Source organism: Peromyscus maniculatus, chromosome 4 (assembly GCF_049852395.1).
Source record: "Peromyscus maniculatus bairdii isolate BWxNUB_F1_BW_parent chromosome 4, HU_Pman_BW_mat_3.1, whole genome shotgun sequence".
Lineage (NCBI taxonomy): Eukaryota > Metazoa > Chordata > Mammalia > Rodentia > Cricetidae > Peromyscus > Peromyscus maniculatus.
This window is the reverse complement of record NC_134855.1, coordinates 2,299,069-2,320,903: the sequence shown is the minus strand read 5'-3', so window position 1 is coordinate 2,320,903 and position 21,835 is coordinate 2,299,069. Positions and strand designations below refer to the sequence as shown.

Below are 21,835 nucleotides of genomic sequence, written 5' to 3'. Positions count from 1 at the left end.
GAGTTATAGATGGTGATGAGTAGCCATGTGGGTCCTAGGAACCGAACTCCTGTCCACTGGAAAAAGCAGCCAGTGCTCTTAACTGCTGAGCCATCTCTCTAGCTCAGATCTCTATTTTAGCTTTTGTTTATTCATACATATCTTTATGTAATCTGAAAAGAGCTCCCTCGTTCTCTCTCTCCCTTCCTCCTCCTGACCCCACTGCACCTATGGTCTTGTAGTATATGACATAGGTTTTCTCTGGCTTTATGGATCAGAATGGTCTCTCAGGAAAGTCAGACGGAGAGCCTGGCAGATGTCCCTCTTTCCCTCGGGTACCACAAGGACAAGTGCTGCTGCCTTGACCTTAAAGCTGACCCCTTCTCATCACTTCCATTGGCTATAATGTCTCTCCTCACACCATGGGCAGCAAGTCAGCTCTCTGACTTTGATGCTATGCCCCCACAGCCCCACCCACACAGAGAAGCCAATAAATGCCTCAAGACTTAAACTGAATCATGCTGCTGCCATGTCTAAAGTCCCTCCACTGGTTTCTTCTGTGTTTAGATTAAAATCCGTGTATTTTCCCCAGGCATACAAGGTCCTTCATGATGGCTCACCTGCCTGCTCCTCTGCTTCCTGTGCCTCCAGTAGTTCTGTCTTGCATTGTCCCTCAGTCACACCAACACACTTCTGCCTTGGGTTTCTGTGCTTGCTCCAAGGTCTGCCTGGATATCTTCCTGTGTATTTCTTCTTAACATTCAGGTTAAGGCTCAGAAGCCCCACCTCTGAGAAGAGAATCAGGAAGCACTGCCCATTCCCCCCAGCTCCCTCTTAACTATACCTTCCTCAGGTGTTCTGTTCTCCACAGCACTCAGCAGGACTTGAAATAATCTTAAGTTTTCTGCTATGGCTTCCTCCACTACATGTTTGTTCCATAAGGGCACTTAATACCATCAAAAAAGGCATTTTACCTTTTGTTGGATTTCTCAAGGAGAAATAGTAAAAAATAGAAAGGGCCATTGCATTCTGGGATTTGGGTGGAGGCAGCAGAGTAGGAGCGTTGTGGTCCAACCTCTTTAAAGCTCCACATAGAAAAGGAAGACTAGACAGCAAGTTCTGAGACTAAATGCTGCATACACAACAAAACTATATCAACAAGGACCCCAAACTTCAAGTGGGTGAGCACTTTGTACTGAACCACTGACAGACCCGCTCAGTGTTGGCATCCATGTCAACAAACCTGAGAGCAGCTCCCAGAAGTGCAAAGACATTAGCCTCTGCAGTGGCAAGAAGAGTAAGAGTTGGTGTGGTCTTGTTCTAGTAGCCCCAGGAGACCTCTGGCTTCCCGGGGGAAAGTATCAGGGCTTCCTTCCAGGAGTGAAAGCCCTGGTGCGGGGTGGGGGAAGGACCTATTGAGCAGCACACAGGCCAGAGAGAAGGGAGAAGCGGTTGTAGACTCAAACAATGAGACAAGCTGGAAAAAGCAGAGGGCAGCTGCCGAGTTTTAAAGCTGTGAGATTCAGAAAGGCTGTCTTGAGCTCCAGTTCATTCCAAAATCAGGAAACTCAATTTTACATAAGACAATAAGACAAACAATGAGAAAGCATAAAGGTCAAACCCTATACAAAATAATTATGAGAAAAAAAGAAAGAGGCTAGAATAATATCCCTATGGACCACAACAGCTTTCCTGAAAGATATAGCCACAAAACGGATTAAAACTATATCCTGGACTGGAAAGACAGCTCAGGTTTAGAGCATGTGCTGCTTTTTCATGAGACCTGGGCTCTATGCCTAACATGTCAGCAGGCTCACACCACCTGTGACTCCAGCTCTGGGGTCTAACACCTCTACTCTCTAAGCTCGTGTGCACAAAGCCTCACACAACACACACACACACACACACACACACACACACACACACACACACACACACACAATTTTAAAATAGTAAAAATCAGGGGCTGGAGAGCTGTCTTAGTGGTCAAGAGCACTGGCTGCTCTTTCACATGATCTGGGTTCATTTCCCAGAACCCATATGGCAGCTCACAACTGTCAGCAACTTTAGTTCCTATAGATCCAACACCTTCTTCTGGCACCCATGGGCATTGCATGCACATGATACATAGACATACATGCAGGCAAAACATCCATACACACATAATAAAAACAAAAATAATTTAAAAAGTATGTATCATGTTAAAACTAGCTAAAGATATGAGGTATGAAAGAACTACATATATCTTAATCATAAAAATTTAGAATTCCGAGAAGAAAAAAATTAGAGAAATATGCACTCATCAAGGAATGCCTTAAGAAAATCATTATTAATTTAAATAATTATATGAAATGCTACCAAGGAAAAAATTAGAATTTTAAAGAAGACAGGCAAAGAAGACTAAAAATATGGCTAGTTAAGACTCTGTGAAGTAAAAGAAAATAAAGCAATGTTAAAAACCTATGATTTAAAAAAAATCTTGAAGTAAGGAAAAGATATAAAATATTGTATGTTTTCCACATAATTAAAACTTATTTCAAATATTCTGAGGGGCTAATATAGCATACATGAGGCTGCAGAAACAGAGAGACCACTCCAGACAGTCTAGTCAATCTGCTGTGTGTGTGTGTGTGTGTGTGTGTGTTTGAGAAAGAAAGAAAGAGAGAGAGAGAGAGAGAGAGAGAGAGAGAGAGAGAGAGAGAGAGAGAGAGAGAGAGAACAACAACCATCTAGTAAGAAAGAACACTGGCTAGAGAAAGAAAATTAAGATTACCATTAGACTTTAACACAATTGCCAGTCTCAGACACACTTAGATAATACTCTAAGGTCTTTCTGTTTCTGCAGCCTCATGTATGCTATATTAGCCCCTCAGGAAATATAAGCCATGGAGTTTCTAGCCGGAAAAATGACTTCTATGCATAAATGTCACAGAAAGTTCTCATCCACATTTAACTTCTATGTTGGTTGACTTTTGTCAACTTGACACAATCCTAGACATATGTTGGAAGAGGGAATCTTAACTGAGAAACTGCCTCCATCAGACTTTTCTTGATTAATGATTGATGTGGGAGGGCCCAGTACATTGTGCGTGGGGCCACCAACAGGAAACCTCCCCCACTGCTGGCTTTCATAATGCCAGAAGGAAGCTTATGTAGGATGTTGGAAGAGGGGAACCATCAACATCTTACCTAGCTGTGAACTCTGGGTAATGCCTGGCATGGCAAGCAGTGCCCACGGGTGCAATAGTGACACAACCCATCACTTCTGAGTGACGAGAAGCAGCCAGGACAGCACAGACTAGGCAGACTAGCTTCAGTCTCTCTCCCAGCATCTACCTCTCCTGGACATTTTGGCTAGATCCTTTCTCCATATGCCTTTTTGCATATCTTGCCATTTGACACACACCATGCTCACCATCTTCTCTCCTACCCATGTCTTCCTAGAACAGATGTTTCAAGAGCTGGATATAATTTAGTTTATATTAGGGGTGTATGTATGGGGCTTTGTTATATTGTCCAGGCTGGCCTTGAATTCCCAGGCTCAAGGGAACTGCCCATCTCAGCTTCTGGAGTATGTTCAACTGCAGATGCACATACCCAGCTCAGGAACTTTATTTTGCTCACTATCGTATATCCAAGCATCAAGAAGAGGGTGTGTAGAGGAAGGCGGAAAACACTAGCTCCCAGTCGTTAACCTAAGTGATTTCAACTCTCCCTGCTTCAAGTTTTGTGTCTAGCACATCTGGAATAATACTATGCACATTTACCCAAGAAAATACAAACAAAGGAAAAACAGTAGAAATCCATAAACACCAGGTGCCTTTCTCTCTTATGCCACTTTTGTTTGACATTGTCCATGAAGGGAAACACCAATCACTTCAGGATAAAAGCTCCCTTCAGAAACTAGATGATGATGACCTTTTAAGCTGGCAGCTGACTTGTTCGGGACAACCTCAAGCCCTATAGGCCATTGTTAATGCTGTAAAGATGAGAGTGAAATGCAGCGCAGTAGGAAAAATGGGCGTGGAAAGTCTAAGGCAAGTGGTGTATGAATTAATATCAGTGAGCTGTGACTGATAGGAACAGGGCTGAGTGGAGACCTGCCAGGTCACATTACTAGCAGGGACAAGCAAACCAAACATAAAATAATCTCCAGCTAAAGGCTTTCCAAACTCCCGCCACGCCTCCATGGAATGTGACTGCTGGTGAATTGGGCATTGCTGGATAAAAGGCTTCTTGTGAAGGGCAGGGAAGAACATGGACAAGGACTTTACATCTGCCATTGCATTTGATTCTCAAAGCAATTTCGTGAGGGTGGCATTTTTAGCCCCACTTAGCAAATGAAAATCCTGTGGTTCAGGGAGGAGGGTGCTCAAGGCTTCACAGCTTTTTAATGCTAGCTCTCCCAGAATGTCAATTTGTCTTTAACTGGTTCCAAATGGATTCCACAACACATATAGAGTACTTCTCCAACAATGGGGTTACCCAGAGTATGTTTCACAAGTTTCCCCCACCTGCCTGCCTTGAGGAGATGACCACAGTACAATAGCAAATTGAACATCTACAAGTCAATCAACACGTGCAAATTTCTGACATTTCTGTTTACTGCTGGGTAAGCCTTCCTCTTGTTTCATAATGAGGTATGAACAAGCTAGACACAGATCACTGAGGTCCCAATGAAGGTGTCTTTTTCTTCCTTATTGATAATTGAGGAAATGGTTCAGGAAGGTATGGTAACTTGTCTGGAGCCACACAGCTAGAAGAGGAGATAGAGTCTAGGTTTGCATCAAATCTACTGAAAACCCAAGGGGCTTCATTATGTTATTCACTGTGTACTAATTGCTAAGGAGGAGGGGGTCCATAAATAGCTAACTATCTGGTTGAGACGTGTCCCTATGCTCCTGCTCTGCACTGTACAGATGGGGCCAACCCCTGCACATGGAGCTCCTTGTCTCTAGACAAGCTGGCTGCTCACCTGGTTTGGCCCAGGTGAAACATGGATGAGGCATGGAGGAGGAAGTGCAGGAAGGGGAAGCTGGCATGCTGCTGCCCCACTCTCACCGCTGTATGGGCAGGCTGCCCAGCAATGGCTTGTCCGTCATTCAAGCACCTGTGGTGCAGTCCTCATGGCACCTTTGCCGCTATGCTAGGCCTTTCCTTGCCTCTACAGGTGCTACTTTTCCTGCGAGTTCCATCCCGACTGCATGCTTCAACCCAGTAAACTGGTCCTCAGCCTTGGGAACACCACCATAGCCACTGATGGTCTCTAGGTCCCTTCTGCCACTTTGAGTCTCAGGTCCTCTGTAATATGTCCAGTCATTTCCTTGTATTATTACCCCTTTCTGTTGTCCTAGATAGAATCTGACAAGCTGACTAAGTTGCTGGACCTAGAGAACAAATGGCAGCCAATGGCCCTATGCTACAAAACCCCAGTGATGGCTGGGACCTGGGTCTCAATGTCACCTGTTGGTCAAAATTCTCTTTTTGATCAGACAAGAAATTCTTTGGACAAAGAATGAGCTTGCCTTTTTCTAAGGTTCATAGTCAGGAATGAGGTAAGAACAACACATCTGGTGTCCTCATTCTACTGTCCACATCAGCTACAGTGGTGTTCCCCAAACCACTGGTAGGAGGTAAGAGCCAGGTGGAATATAGAGGTGTGGCAAGGGAAAGGCTTTGGGAAAACACTGGGTTAAGCAAAATCAACCTTTTATCGTTCTTTTCTAAATAGCAGGGCTTCATTAAGACGCACTGTAAATGTATAAAACAGTCATAGTAGGTGATGGGGACATTCATTCCGAAGTCTGTGGGGTTAAAAGTCCATTAACCTCCAATTCTTCAAGGAACGCTGTTCTGGAGGTACTAGATCATGGCATTGGGATTAAACCCTTTTCTGTCTATGCCACGTTCCTCCGAGGCTCCTCGCCTCTGCATATGCTGCCTCCTTCCTGCTCCCAGGGATTTCATCCAGGTGCTGGCTTCCTTGGGAAGCTACCCTTCCTTGCCATCTCCCACAGTACTCCATTCCTGAAGTTACCTCCAGACTGCAGCTCTCTGCTCATTCCTGCCCACCCCCCCCACACGGTGTCCTTAAAAAATAGTGACCATGTCTGATTTGTTAGAGAATGCCAGCTAGTATCTGAGGACAGGTTTGGTAGCTAGTCTGGGCCACTGGAGGGAGGATCACACATTTCCAGATTTTCAAATGCTTATAGCATTTTTGACTATCAAGGTTTGATGATAATTGACTTAAAATTCATAAATTAAAATAAAAACTATTGTTACAGGGATCTTTAACAAATCAGAGTATTATAAATGCAGTTACTTTTATTACGGTGAAAATAACTGTTTAAAAAAAAAATCCTAAAATTAGCCGAACCATCAAGAGCCATGGGTTGATGCTGTTGTGAGGAAGCTCACCACTAGGTGTCAGCACAGGACAGGAGGGAAGGCTGTATTCAAACTCATGTTTTACCTATTCATCCAATTATCACTATAAATATCAAATATTTAAACAACAAAATATTAGACAATTAAAATTATTAAGGGAATGTTTTAAAAAAAGACATAAAATTTGACTTTTCCCCTTTGCAGAATAGTTTATAAATGGTGTTATTTTAACCTGTATTTGTCAAGAAACATTTACACAGATTAGAGGAACTGACTCCTGAGGAAAACCAGCTTAGTTTTCTCTGAAAGGCCCCTAAATTTGTATGTAACACAGACCACATGGTCATCCCCACCGTGGAGCATGTATAGGGTGAAGAGCGTGGCCCCAAGACTCAGGCAGATGGAGGGATTGGATCCTGGTTCTGCCATTCTGAAAAAGTGACATTTCCCAGCCTCGGATTCATGTCAGTAAAATGGGGCTATCTCATTTTATCCTCTGCTCAACAAATACCACAAACATCGTGGTCCCATGGACACTATAAGCCAGGTTTGGAAAGAATAGCGTGTCCTGCACCTCAGAAGCTCACAGCCTGGCTAAACATGCAAAGTCACAGGTGGTTCCATACTGTCAAGTGTTATCACTGAAAATGAACTGGAAAGATTTCCTTTTCAGGGTTTCATTGAAAGGGCAAAGGTCATATAATGAAACTGTTTGACTTAAACATGGTAAACTGTAACCACTTCTGCTTGTCTCTGCTTCCAATAAAGACAGAACACTATTGTTGTCACAGCCAATCCTGGGGCCAAGCTCTTCCTGCACACATAACCTAGAAGAGAATATGGACTGCGCATGATGACATCACACATGATCCTTTCCAGACCCTAAATGGCTCTAGTCAGCTACCATACAGTTGCAGGGCCAGGCCTTTGTTTTATGTTGACTTGCTTGTGTGTATGTCAGCTTATGTGTATATCCTCAGATGATGCTGTAGGTGACACATTTTTTTCCCCCTCACCCCACCAAGACTGGGTTATTCTGTGTAGCCCTGGCTGTCCTGGACTAACTCTATAGACCAGGCTGGCCTTGAACTCAGAAATCCACCTGCTTCTGCCTCTTGAATGCTGGCATTAAAGGTGTGTGCCACCACTGCCCGGCTATTATATATATTAACTAAATGGCTACACTAAAATATGACCACCACTACAAACACAGAAAGCAGGCACCAGCCATTCATCTGCTCACTAACAATCACTGGCTGAACATGTACTGATACTATGTGAGGGACACTAGGCCTGTTGAACCCACTGAAAGGAGCAACACAAGAGAGGAACTAGGACCATCAAATGAGACCAAGTCAAGGCCGGCTGAGATCACCTGTAACATGCCAGCTGTAGTGCACTTCAAGTGTTCCTGTGGTATGGGGACTCCCTGTCCTTGGATCCATTGATGGGTGCACTTTGATGTTCAGTTAGGCTTGATCACAGCACTTAAGCACATTTCCTGCCAGGCTGCATCTTCTCACACTTAGGGTTTACTCTTTTCAATTGGGCAGCGGTCTACTTCTAGAACAATGGCTCTCAGTTCATCTGGTACATGTTGTGTGACTCTGAGGTACCAACCTCCTGAGCTGTGCTAGTACCTGTGCTGTGGCTGATTTGGAGCCAGTGCTGAACCACAGTCACTTTCTCAATGGCAAAATCTCTCTCTCTCTCTCTTATAAAATAGGAAAAATGTTTCAATCATATTTTTTCTAATACATTTTAAAAACTGACTCTAATGAATGCCTTCATCTCGAACCTGCCTGTAAATGTTGGGAGCAACCACACAGATGAACAAATAGCAAACGCTTATTAAAGAAAATCATTAAATGTGGGATTTCATTCAATTCTACTCTGTAGCATTTGAGATAAAAGATGTATTTCCCCTGCTAGCTCAAAAGTGAGGACTGGAACAGCCATAAGCTCTGTGCGCTGCACGGCTACAGGGCCCTGCTGTGCACACATGGACACCACTGTTCTAGAATGCAGCAGCCCCATCCTCTCTTCTTCCCACTTTACCTTCCTGTCACCCAGGAAAGGCCAACTTTTAGCCAATATCTTTATCAGCATTATTTTTCTCAATAATCATACAAGTAGGTGCTATTTCCATTTACAGATGAGAACTGTGAGAATCAAGAGGTAGAAGGGCTTTCAAATACATCCACTAGTAGATGATACAGTCAAAGCCATGCTTCCCCTCATGTGACCTCCTTAGCTCCCTAGAGCCACAGAGCTGCTATAGTGACCCTGAAAACCCAGTGTTGGGAGCATCATTCTCTGCTCCATTCCCAGGACCAGCAGTTCAGAGGAAGAGGGAGGGGAGTGGGAGTGGGAGCTCTAGCTTTTGAGAGCGGGAACATTTCTGTAATCCACTTTGGACTCCTATTCTTATTGAATCTGCGCAGCTCAGGCTGGAGGCTCTGGCTGTAACTCCCAGACTACTTGTCCACACAAATGGGAAAACAAGATAATCTTCCACAAACTTTCCCTACAAATCTGGGCTACATAAAGGTACCACTCTGCATGCAATAAAAGCATGGGTTCTGTGATGAAAACAATTTGGTGGTTCCACAGGGGTTGAGGTGTGGATCAGTGGAGGAGCACTGCCAGTATGTATAAAGTTCTGGGTTCCACCTTAGCTCGACAAATCAAACAAAATGTTAAACTCTGAATTACCACAGAATGTAGGAAGTCTACCACGAGGTACAGCTCTTGTACACATGCCATAGAGTTATTCACAATGGCCAAGAGGTGAGACAATCCACCTTTCTGAAGCCCAGATTTGTAGGAAGAGTTTGTGAAAGGTCAATAGATGAAGGGAAAAACACAATGTGGTTTACCCATGCATGGACTATTACTCAGTCTTGAAAAGGGACAACATTTTGATATCTATTGCAACTTGGATGAACTTTGAATTGATGTCATATGAAATAATCCAGACACAGGGACAAACATGGTGCCATTCTACTTCTAGAAAACATCAATGAGTAATTCACAGATGGTAGATTAGAGGTTACTAAGGGCTGCAGGGGATAGAAATGGGAAGTTACTGGGTAATGAACATTCAGGATCAGTTGAGAGTGATAAGAGACTGAAAAAACATACAGTGGTAATGGCTGTGAAGCCCTGTGAATACAGCAACACCTGAGATGTGCAATTGGCAACGGTCAGAATAGCAAAGCTTACATTTTCTACAACTGAAAAAAAAAAAAAAAAAAAAAAAGCTTGAAGACAGATTTAGGGGTCATTCCAGGATTCCTCATTCATAAGATGTATGGATAGTCACAGGGTCTGTGCATGGTCACATTCCAGTCTCGGTTTCCTCCTTTCTCATCTGTGCTGAGCATAGTGTCTTAAGGCTGTTCAAGTCCTTTTTGGCTCAAGATGGAAACATGGGAAATTAGTCACTGGCCTGTGAGTGCTCTAGGAGTCCTCTGTATACCACAGCCCATTAAGGATCCTGGGTATGTCCCATTCATGAGTCCCTCTCATATGAGTCAGCTGAAACTGGCATTTTCCCTACACTGGGACAAGTTGGCCCCATAGTCAGGCTCCTGCACACACTTGAATTTCTTTTACCCAGAAGACTTAGGAATAAGAGCAACCCAAAGCTTTATTCACAGAGATGTTTGGTGGAGTATTAACTAAAGTACTAAAAGGTGGGAACAACCTAGCAGCCTAGCAGGGGTGTTGGGCCAGGGCAATAATGCCTGTGGCATACTCAGTGACATGCTGTGTAAAATGTATACGATGCCACCAATGTGGGAGAAATAGACTTTAACTTTTAATCTGTTGAGCTCTGGACACCCTTTGAATCATGGGAAACAAGTAAATGTAATACACACAAATACTGGTGGGGTTGTGGTGATGTTTTAGTTTTTCTATTTAAGAATAATTTTCTATTTTCCATCACTCTAAAAGTAAACATAAAATACAGGTTTCTTTTTGCAAACCCAGGAGATCAACAATGTTACTCAAGCAGGATTCTGATGCGTGTGGTGCAGTTCCAACCTGCTGCAACACAGCCTGGTGCATTCATGCTTGAAAGCCAAGCTATCAATCTGCCTTTATTTTAACTTCTGTGCCTTCGAGGGTTTTTAGATGGATAAATATGACTCAACAGAATCATGTGCAAAAACAAGGGTTGTAAGGTGGATGACACAAGTGTCACTCATCGGAACTTATAATGGATTAGGAAAGTAGGATGGAACTGAGCTGACTGCTGCATGTTCACACAGCATGTTTATAGTGTTCACCCCAGCACTATGGGCAGGATCTGGGCTTCTGTCATCTCAGGGAAGGCAGGCCAGCGGGTTGGCCCTAAGAGGGCCATACTAGCTAACTGAATAAAGAGTACCTGTAATGTTCCACAAACAGAACAAGCAACTTCTCCAGGTGCCAATGTACCCAGGTTCTACTCTTTGAGCAGATATTTCCAAGATCCACAGTGGCCAAATATAGGAGATGTACCCTCACATGCACTGCCTCGAGGTGACTCCATGTAGAGAAGTTAAGAGAGTGCACAAAAGGAACAAATCTTTAAAACTGAGTCCAGTGAGTTTCAAAAGGGGTAGATCAGTTTTGCTCAGATTTCCTGATATCATTTTAAACAAAGAAGCAAGGTAGAATAATCTTTTTTAAAAGCATGCTTCTCCCTAGGAGGTAGAGGGGAGCCATTCAAGGCAAACTCAAGAACCATACTACTGTCCCACCCTGTGAAAGTTGCATTCTTCTACCAAGCAGATAATGGACCCTTGGCCTAGCAATTAAAATCATTTGTCTTTTATCCCCTTCTTGCCAAAAAGGACCCCAGCCCTAACTAGTTAATCCCCAATACACACTGCTGCTCTCAGAGTTGCCTGGCAACTACCAGGAGGCGTGTCAGAGAGCAAGAAAGGCCTAAATAAATGAGCTGGAGCCTGTGCTGTGCTTGACATGGATAAAGAGGTTCTCCGAACGGGGCTTCCTGGCTGCTTGTGGTTCTGTCATTTGAGTGGGAAGAACAAGTTGGCTTGGCCAACACTGTTAAATACCCTGGGCTTTGCCACTGATGTTTTCCAGGTAACTGAAAAGTGGGTCACATGCCCTTGTGATTTGCAGACACCTCCCCTCTTCCAGGGAGAAGCTACCTCCAGAGCCTCCCAACAGGACAGGGAGCAATGCATGCACATGGAACACAGGCCCAGGGCCAACCCCTGTCTCCAACACTGCTCTATCCATTCAATTCTCACACCCATTCTTCTGTCCAATGGTCCAAAATACACTGGCTGACACCTACATTCTGTGCCATGGCCTGTACTTGGCACAGGAAACAAAAAGAATTATTAGGATGGAACACATAAGAACTAGAACAAAAATAGGCAGGAGAGTGCAGTAGGAGGAACCTTGTCTTGGAGTCTCCTCCTGGCTCTCCTACATTTTGGGAAGTCATTGCCAAGGAGAGCCTTTGCCCCATCTGTAAGATGGGCAAGGCAAAGGTCAGGCAAATTGGGAAGATCATGGCTTGGAACCACGCCCTAGTTTGTGGGAAGCCACTGAGGAGGGATAGACAGAGTTGTTCTCTCATCTTCTCCCTTTTCAACTAGGGGAAGTCTCTTTGAAACAACTCACCTGCCCCATACCTCAGATCATTACCTAACATGCCATTCTTCTAGCCTTGCAGCAACTTTTCATGCTCACATGTACTCTGTAGCCATTTTAAACAATTTCTCCTTTTTTCTTCCTTTCTTTTTTCTTTTTCTTTTTTTTTTTTGTTTGTTTTTTGAGACAAGGTTTCTCTGTGTAGTTTTGGTGCTTGTCTTGGATCTCGCTCTGTAGACCAGGCTGGCCTTGAACTCACAGAGATCCACCTGGCTCTGCCTCCCAAGTGCTGGGATTAAAGGCATGAGCCACCACCACCTGGCCTCATTTTAAACAATTTTGCATGAGGAATTGTGCTACTCCATTTTTCAGATGAGGAGAAACCGCTAGAATTAAATTTATAGCTTAAAACCCACTTAGGTAACAAGGTGACCACTATCGGCACAACGCTTAATTGGGGAACCTCAGACCTCCATGGTTTCCCTCCTTGCTTTACAGAGAAAAGCCACCCTTGCACAGATGAATGAGACTGAAAGCATGACAGTTCTGCCATATCTCATTGATTCTAAGATGAGAACTTCCCACTGAAACGTGGATGTATCTGATAATTGATGTCGTGCTCTCTCTTCTTTAATACCACAGCAAAGGTGCATTTACAACAAAGTGTATCTTGTGACCAAATAACAATTAGATTCAAGGAAATATGCCACACCTGCAGCCAAACCTGTCATTAGTTTCAGATAATGCTTTAATGGCTATATAGTATGTATGATGTGGACTTACACAGATACAATGCCTACTGTGAACTGTGCCAATTCATCTCCATTACAAATCCCACTGGTTATGAATACCATGGCATCAGGCTTTCCCCTTTCTTACCAGAGGTACTACGATCCTCTCTCAGCTTCTCAATCTCAGAAGCCACTTGACATTATATGCCATTTGTCTACTGTAGTTCATCTATTACTAGGTCAAGTCCTTTCTTCTACCATGGAACCTTCTGCTCAAATCTGCAATCAGATGTATCACATCTCCACTCGGAACCTTATGCTCCTACAGAGTAAAGTGCACACTCCCAGACCAGCATCCAAGCCTCTGCCACATCTGGCTCAGTCCATCCTCCTCCTCCAGACACAGCAGTATTGCCACCAAGTCATGGTATGCTCAACAGCCCACACTTGCAGCAGGGTGGGGTGCTTCTGTTCTGTTCTTTTAAGCCTCACTCAGCAGACCTCATGCAGGTCTTACCTTTCTTATGACACATTTTAGGGCTTGTGTGATGCTCACAGCAACAAGAAGTAATAGGCAAGGAGGCTTATTCACATTTTGAAGGTGAAGAAGGTCAAAATTAACCTCATGGAGTGACTTGTTCAAGTTTTATACAGCTAAGAAGAACAGAGCCAGGCTTTAAACTCCTGAGTTTCTGCTTTTTAATCCAGAGCCTGTCATAGTCAATTCCAACCAAAACCACCTTTTCTGGGGGCTCATGTGTCCAGCTCATATCTAGCAATATGTACCTGGACTCTAGAAATGCATGTGACAACTGAGGTAAGTACCAGGGTGAAAATGTGTCCAGCTTGCTGGGTCCCACCAACTCTGGGAACTCTCCTTTTAAACAGAGGTGAGGACAATGTTTTCCCTAATGACACCAACTCTTAAAACTTGTTTGGTTTGTCTGGGCCCAAGATCATGTCAGAGTTGGAGCCAGCTCTCCTCTAGACAAGCAGGACACAGGAACTTGCTTTAAGCTGATAGGCATTAGTGGACCTGAAAGGGGAAAACTAGAAATGGACTGTGTTGATCTAGATCAGTATGACTACACTTGGTCGCTCACACAGTCTGCCTGGGCTACATATGCAGTTTGCTCAGCAAAGACACAGAGGTTGCCAGGGTAGAGAGATATCAGGAGGGACATCAGTGGGAAGCTTCCAGGGGAAGTAGGAAGAACTGGTGGAACTGCCTTTGGTTTCAGGAAGAACCTGACCTCTTTGTACCCACATGACAACATCACCTCACAGGGCAGGCAGGTAAAATGAATGGCCAACCAGGCTCAGGGAGGTGGAAGGGCTAGGCAGGCAGCTAATGCTACTGCTCAGTCCCATCTGTGTGTTGCTGTCATTTATATCATGATTATATATATAGGAGCCACCAAAAAGTCAATCTCTAGGATGAGGGAACCCTTTGAAAGACAAGGGACAGTGAGGCATAGGACAAAATCATGAGCTTTGGGACTGTTGGTAAATCATTTCTCTTCCCTGAAGCCTTGGTGTCCTCATTTGGAAAGTGGAGCTGATCATCACTATCTCACAGTTGACTTTTGAGCCTTCACTGAGAGCTGGACAACCATGAAGGGCCTGGCTTGGGGTAAATAACATGGATACTCACACACTAAGAGGCTACTCACCGGCTCAATTTTCAGCGCATTCCGATAGCTGCCAAAGAAAGCAGCCTGGGCCTTGAGAAAGGCTCTGGCCACACCATCACCTGTGGTTGTAGAGACCTTCTTCAGCCTGTTCTTCAGGGAGGAGATCTGGTGACAGGAGAAGGAAGACAGTGTGAGAGCAGGTCACAGAGGGACAGATTGCTAAGCCTGGCACCCAGAAAGCCTTACATAATTCCAGGAGGGGTCAATTTGGTAGGGAAAAAAATGTCCTCAGCATTAGGGCTTGCTGTGGTATGTTTCACACATCTCTAAATGCACTCATTTAGAGAGTACAGTTTGGTGTCTAAGTGTACAACAATCACAACCATCTAATTCTAGAACATTTTTACCACCTCCAGAAGAAACATCATGTCCCACCCTTATCTTGACCATCTACCTGCCCTGCCCATGCTGCGTAAGTCATGTGCCTAGAATCACAGGACCAGATTCTTCCATGTATCACTGTTTTCTATAATATTATATATGAAGTCTTCATTCCTGTGGTTGAATAATATTCTACTGTATACCACATTTTATTTGTCAGTCTCTGCTTTGGGGTGGTGAATACTGGGGCTATTATAAGGATTCATGGTATGGAGACAGCATTGGTTTGGAGGCAAGAACCTGAATAGTGAAAGTCTTCTGTTGCTGGACCTTGTGCAGTGAAGATCAGTTGAAAGGATCTGTGAAGTCACAGAGCACAATGCCAACACACAGTCAACCATTAAAATATGGTTAACTGAGTAAAGGGAATACTGCTGTGAGGTTACTAGAAGGGTAGGTTATTTGCTTGGACTATATTAACATCAGAAGGGACAGGAACAAGTGCCTGGGGGCTAGCTGCTATAAAGTAAGAGACAATAGAACAGTTTTTATCTGAAAGTAGTTAGGCATCTGTCATAGCATGTGTGTGTGCATATGTGTGTGCATACGTGAGTGCACATACACTGCTCTGATGTGCTTCCCTGTCTGGGACCACAGACTCAAAGGCCGCAGGACTGAGAGCCCCTGAGGAGTGATGCATGTCCCTTGGACCCAGGTAAGTTCTGCCATGGATTTTCAACTTGAGACAGAAGTATGAAAAAATACGCTTTACTAAAATGTTAAAAAAAATATTACCTACTCCCCATCCCCCAAATAATAAAAACCTTGTCCCTCTTGAGGATGTGGGTGACATTTCCATCCTTTTAAACAGTACCTACACTGTCGCTCTTCTTCTGGTTCCTCAAAGGCCTTGGGCCACCTGTGCTGCGGATTATTCCTCACTTAACCTTCCCTGGCCTTTCCCTTTCATTCAGGAGGTGTTTAATTACCTTGGATTCACAAGCTGCACTTCAGGTGAGCCTCCCCTAATGGCCTCATTACCATCTTACACAAAGAAGGAGTCAGTGATGATAACTGAGCAAACAGAAAAGAGCTCCTTCCTGTCTGCCCCCGCTGGTCTGAAGCTAGCCAAGTGGTCCCAGGCTCCTAACACGCTGTGAGCACCTAGGCCAAGACTTCTGAAGACCTTGTTCATCCCGAGCCATGGAGAAGCTTTTGTCTTGACCTGACAGTACTTCAAACTTTGAAACTGTGTGTCTATGTGTATCTAATAGCTCAGAATTGCATTCTGTCTCTTAAATAAAAGCAAGGGAAGAAAATGGAAGGCTTAAATAACCCGCCATCATACATCTAAAGCTGAACTAGCCCTGAGTGTTCCTGGGGTGCTGGTGAAATCACTACATAGGGGCTTGTCAGGGGTAATTTGGGGTGAAAGAAGTGTCAATGAGGATGGCTTCCTCCTTTAATCACCTGTCACAGGAGGAAGACAGAAAAAAAAAAAAAAGGGAAGAGGGCATAAGACTGCTCAACAGTTCCTCTCTACAGCAGCCCTCTTCCTCTGCAATCCATCTTGGGCACTGCAGTACCATCCAGCTGGCTCCTGAACCACAGGCCAGACTCTGTACCTCTTCATCCCTGCTCTTAGCTATACACATCTCATCAACACCACCCCGCACCTGCCCTCACCATTCAATGTACATGACCTTGGCCCTGTGAGGTACAGCTCAATTCATTCTCTGGGTAAGCTGTCTGCTTTGACTTTCCTTTTAATGCCATCTACCCACAGCTGTCCTAGTAATATTGTGAATAACCAAATACAACCATTTTAATCCTGGCCAAATCTCTGGCTCCTGGGCCCTCTCCATCACCACCTTTGGAAGAGCTGGGCTGCTTAGGCGAGGCCGAGCAGGCTGTCCTGCTTGATCTTATACTGGACCCACTGATATGAAATCACTCTTCAGTCCAGCCCATGCATATAGCTATTGTCTCTTGTCCCTACCTGTCCTGTTGTAGACATCTGCTTACTCTTTGAAAGACTGTCCATATCTATATGACCAGGGTTTATGAAATGATCACAGCTTTAAGATAAAGTGCTGTATGTTGGGAGTGGCAGAATTCCAAACAACATGAAAAGATATTCCTCAAATACTTTCACATAGCAGTGGCGGCACAGGGAGTGGGGGTAGGATAGGGATGGGGATAGATGGGATGGGGGACTCAAGTTGCAGAGCAACATTTATAGCATGAATCATTTACTAACTCATGTAAATATATAAATGTGCAGTAAAAACCAGAAATGTCATGTACCAACCGTTAACTATGTAAGGATGCTTGATTGTTTTGATTATCCTTTATAAAAAGGCATGTTATTTTCATAATAAAGAAGTAGAGTGAGGTATTTTTCTTTAATCGTCAAATTAGCCACTGCCTTGGGGTAAAGGAAAGGGAATCCAGATGTCCCCCCATCTGTGAATTCTCTTTTGACCACTAAGCTAGGCCTGTGGACCATGTATGTGGTTCTGCCATGGGCTGCTGTCTACCAAATCTCTTGCTAGCCCAGATCCCTCAGTGCAGCACTTCCTGAAGAATTAAAGAACAAGTGAATGAGCTTGGGAAGGGCAATACAGCAGCAGCTTTGCTTGGAATAATGTTGAGCTAGGACCACATTCTTCATGGCTAGGAGCTGATCTCAGTTGGAAAGGACCCAGGTTGGGGAGGAGGGGACAGACTGATACCCATCCACTGCATGAGATTTAGCTCAATGGCAAGGCAAACAAGCATCTACATATGGAATGAGTGGGAGGGAATACACAGGGAGTAAGTAGAATGATAGGGTGGCATTGCCCTCCCTCAGCCTACCCCTACATTGTGTCTTTGTGCTGGGTCCCTAGCCTCTGTCGTCTCTTGGCATCATCAGCTTCCCATTGACTCTTCAGGCTGCAGCAAAGGGGTGCAGTCATCTTAGCTAAGGCCTGGGACTGGTGATTTGTCTTCCTACTTTTTCTACCTGTTGGACTTCAGTTCCCTTATACTGGCCATTCACAGACATTGTAGGAATTTGGGTAGAATGGCTATGAAGGGATGTAGTAGGCTACTCAGTATTTTGTTTTGTCATCAGTCCAAATGTTATCTTCCACCAGGACTACTAGAAATGTCCTTAAGCTGGTGTTTCCTTCTCCATTTTCTCCCAGGTCTAATCCATCTTTGAACTGCATAATCTTCAGAAAAGAAAAGAGTGAATCACGCTTCCCCTGAAATCTTCAGGGGCTCCCTGATGCTAATACAATCAGGTCCAACTTCCAAAGCCTTCTACAGCTTTTTAGCAAGCCATGCTTTCAGCTTTACCTTCTACTTGACTTGGAAGGCCTCACATCCTACTACTCATATTCTTTACTGAAACCTATAACAAAATCCCCAATATTAATTTTTTAAAAAGCTATCAAACTTCTGTGAGGCCCCTTATCAAGTCCTGTAGATCATTCTCAGGGCTCACAAATCAATGTTGGTACCCAATGCTCAAGATGTGCTGGGATGGAGCTGCAGACAGTGGATGAGGCGAGCTCCTTCTAATCCAGCTCCCAACATTCAGTATGAATGAGCTCACTCTTAGTTAAAAAAGGGGTTCCACATCCTATATATAACCATCTATTATCTCATTTTTAAGCTTTTATTTATTTATTTTTTTAAACATGTCTATGTAGCCCTGGCTGTCCTAGAACTATGTAGACCTGGTAGGCCTGGAACTTACAGAGAGCTGCCTCTGCTCTACCCCCATCCCCCTTTAATTCTGGAATTAAAGGCATGTGATACCACATCTAACTTCCTTTAGCTCTTTATGTAACAACAGATTGCAGGTCTTTGTTCACTGAAGGGGGAGGATAACCCTTGCAACACCTAGCAGCACTCAACAACAGGTATGTCTCTTCACTTGGTTGTAACTTGTGGCCTAGGGGTGAGAGAGTTAATATGGCATACTATAATGTATAAAATGTCATATCCAAGATATTCTTAGCCAGTTTTTGCTAGCAAGTCCTAGCAAGGCCTGGGGCTGTGTCACTAAGATGAGGTTCTCCCACCTCCTTGGTTACTCTTGAGCTCTAGCTCCACTGTCTTCCCTTCCACCCCAGGACTTTTGCATAGACTACTTCCTATTTGGAGTGCTCTCACTTACCATTACCCTCTTAACTTACAATTTGGAAATTTCCAACTGAGTTTTATACAATGATGGGAATGATCTATTTCCTGCTCAATGCTGTTCAAAAGTAGATTGCTCAGAGTACTTGAAATGTGTCTAGTACAACTGAAAAAGGTTGTATTTTACTTTATTCAATTTCAATTTAAATGGTCACATATGAATAGCAGATACCATACTGGATGGCATAGGGCCCTGTTCAAATGCTACATCTCAGTCTGATACCACAGACTAGATCAAGGTTCTCCTGCTATGTACTCCACTGTTCCTTCTCTCTACCACCACACAACAATAAGTAATGATGAATTTGACAACAGCCAATTCAGGCCTGTCTTTTCTAACAGACTGACCAAGGCCCTCTACAGTGTAGGCACAACACTTGACTAGAGATACAGTTCGTTTCAAGTTTGGCTCAAGCCAGCCTGTGCAGGAGCCTCACACAGGAGTTGTACTAACTGCTGGGTATATATGAATTGGAGTCCAGTGTTTGCTAGTTTGACAAATTAGACACCAGAAGGGACAGAGAGTCACATTTCCCCCCAAACAAACTGATTGTCCTCCTTTCTTGAATAAACTATACATTAAGACTTTGTTCCTAAATCCCTGGGGCATGGCTGGGTCCAGAGGGTGGAGTGACTTGCTTTCTCCTCTGCAGAGCTGGGGGGCTCACTTTGTCCTCTTTCCACTAGTCGTAAAAATTGGCCTAGTCTATTTATTTATTGGTGAGTGTACTGGTTGAGGTCAGAGATCAATGCTGGGTGTCTTTCTTTATTGTCCTGTACCCTTTTATTGGTGTATATATGTGAGGGTGTCTTCATTGATGACTTTCCACCTTATTTTTCAAAGCAAGGTCTCTTGCTGAATCTACAACTCACGGATTTAGTTAGTTTAGCTAGCAAGCTTGCTTCAAGGAGCCCATCTCCACTATCTGCACCCTGAGTTTACAAGTGGTTCACTAAGACCTCCTGGATTTTATGTGGGTGCTGGGGATACAAACTCTGGCCCTTACATTTCTGAACAAGCACTTTAATCAGCTGAACCATCTCTCCAACCTGCTGTGGGATGGTCTTTCTGTACACTGTGAATATGTTTTATTACCATTGGTTAATAATAAAGAAGCTGCTTTGGCCTATAGCAAGGCAGAATAGAGCCAAGCAGGAATCCAAGCAGGAAATCCAATCCAACAGGTCAAAGAAGCGTGGAGCCAGGGGCAGATGCCATCTAGCTGCCCAAGGAGCAACATGCCAGCAGACCAGTAAAATCATGGCCATGTGGCAATACATAGATCAATAGAAATGAGTTAATTTAAATGTAAGAGCTAGCCAGTAATAAGCCTGAGCCATTGGCCAAACATTTATAATTAATATTAAGTCTCTGAGTGATTATTTGGAAACAGCTATGGGATTGGGCAGGACAGAAAAAAGCCTCCATTTACAAATGTTGCCCAATGTGGGGCCCATACAGCCACATAAAACCTGAGAAAGCTTTAAAAAGGTTCTAATGCATAGAAAGGGAGCCAAACTGGGCTTCCTAGTCTCTCATGCCAGCCATAGTAACCAAGAAATGGAGCTGGCCACCAACTGCCATGAGCTAAGCCATGTGGTGGTTTTCTGCAGTCTCTCACAGGGGCTTCACATAGAGAGGTTTCTCCTAGCACCTGCCTGCTGGCTTAAGCTATCAGCACAAGCTCCAGCAGTGTGCTTCAAGTCAGGTTAAGGTTTTTGCTTATACAGACAAAGGGTTAAAGACACACAATGGAAATGGATTCAGACAAAAGAAACCTCTCAACAGGTCACAGTATGTTTAAAAAATGTGCATAGGCTTGAGATATAGAAAAGAGAAGGTATAGACAGTCATAAAAAAGATATATAGTTTAAAAATAATCAAGTCCTTAAAAAAGTAGTAAAGTAATATTTTAAAAAGCCACACAAAGATGGAGAATACACAGAAAGTCTATATATTATTGTGTTGTCTTTGGGATTTTTTTTTAACTGCTACGAGACATTTGATTGTAGAGGCTGCTACATTAAAGCAACTTGTATATTTTGGAAATACCTTGATTCCAAGGTTGAAGTCAGAAGATATGTTACTTTGGAAAAGATGTTCTGCTTTTTGAACAAAAGGAAATAAGAGACTGGATTTATTCTGGATTAAGAAAAATCAGATTGGGGCTGGGCGATGGAGGCGCACACCTTTAAACCCAGTACTTGGGAGGCAGAGTCAGGTGGATCTCTGTGAGTTCGAGGCCAGCCTGGTCTACAGAGTGAGATCCAGGACAGGCACCAAAACTACACAGAGAAACCCTGCCTTGGAAAAACAAAACAAAACAAAACAAAACAAAACAAAACAAAAAAAAGAAAGATCATATTTGATTGAGGAAGACCCCCTGAAATCCTAACTACAGACAGGAGAAAATAAACCTAAAATAACTATAAGACACATAACATATATTTTACCTGTCCAAACATAAAACAAAAAATTATCTTTGTACAATGCACAGTTTATATTTATATTGATGCAGATATGTATGTTACTTTTAAAAGTCTATATATTTTCAGGACAAGGGGACCAGATACCAATAAAAATGGATGGCCCAGATGATCTAATGTTTAAATACACCTCTGTTACAGTTTCCTCTGAGTTCTGCATCCAAAACAGCTTTAAGGATGGTGGCTAAGATGGACCAGATCACAAAATACCCCAGTCAGGATCTGATCATATTTCTAAATTTTCACAGGGTCCCCATAAGATTACCAGTACCCCAATAAACAGGAAGTAGTCTAGAGAATTATGCCCAAATTCCCAAAATATTGTTTATGAATGTTCGTTTTCATTTAAGGGGGGTGGAGTTGGTTATAAATTGTTAGTGGTCATAGTCAATCCCTTTGTAAAGAAGAAAGGGGCATATG

At 43.6% G+C, this 21,835-nt stretch overlaps 1 protein-coding gene across 33 annotated transcripts in view; it reads right to left on the bottom strand.

Moving 5' to 3' along the window:
• The window catches only part of Dennd1a (DENN domain containing 1A), a 498,842-nt gene that overhangs the window by 128,106 nt on the left and 348,901 nt on the right, over positions 1–21,835 (bottom strand). For all 33 annotated transcript variants that reach the window (XM_076568467.1, XM_076568463.1, XM_006992524.4 and 30 more), the window contains one exon: positions 14,393–14,518. In XM_076568467.1, the coding sequence (XP_076424582.1) occupies positions 14,393–14,518 (126 nt within the window). The remainder of the gene's footprint in view (positions 1–14,392; positions 14,519–21,835) is intronic.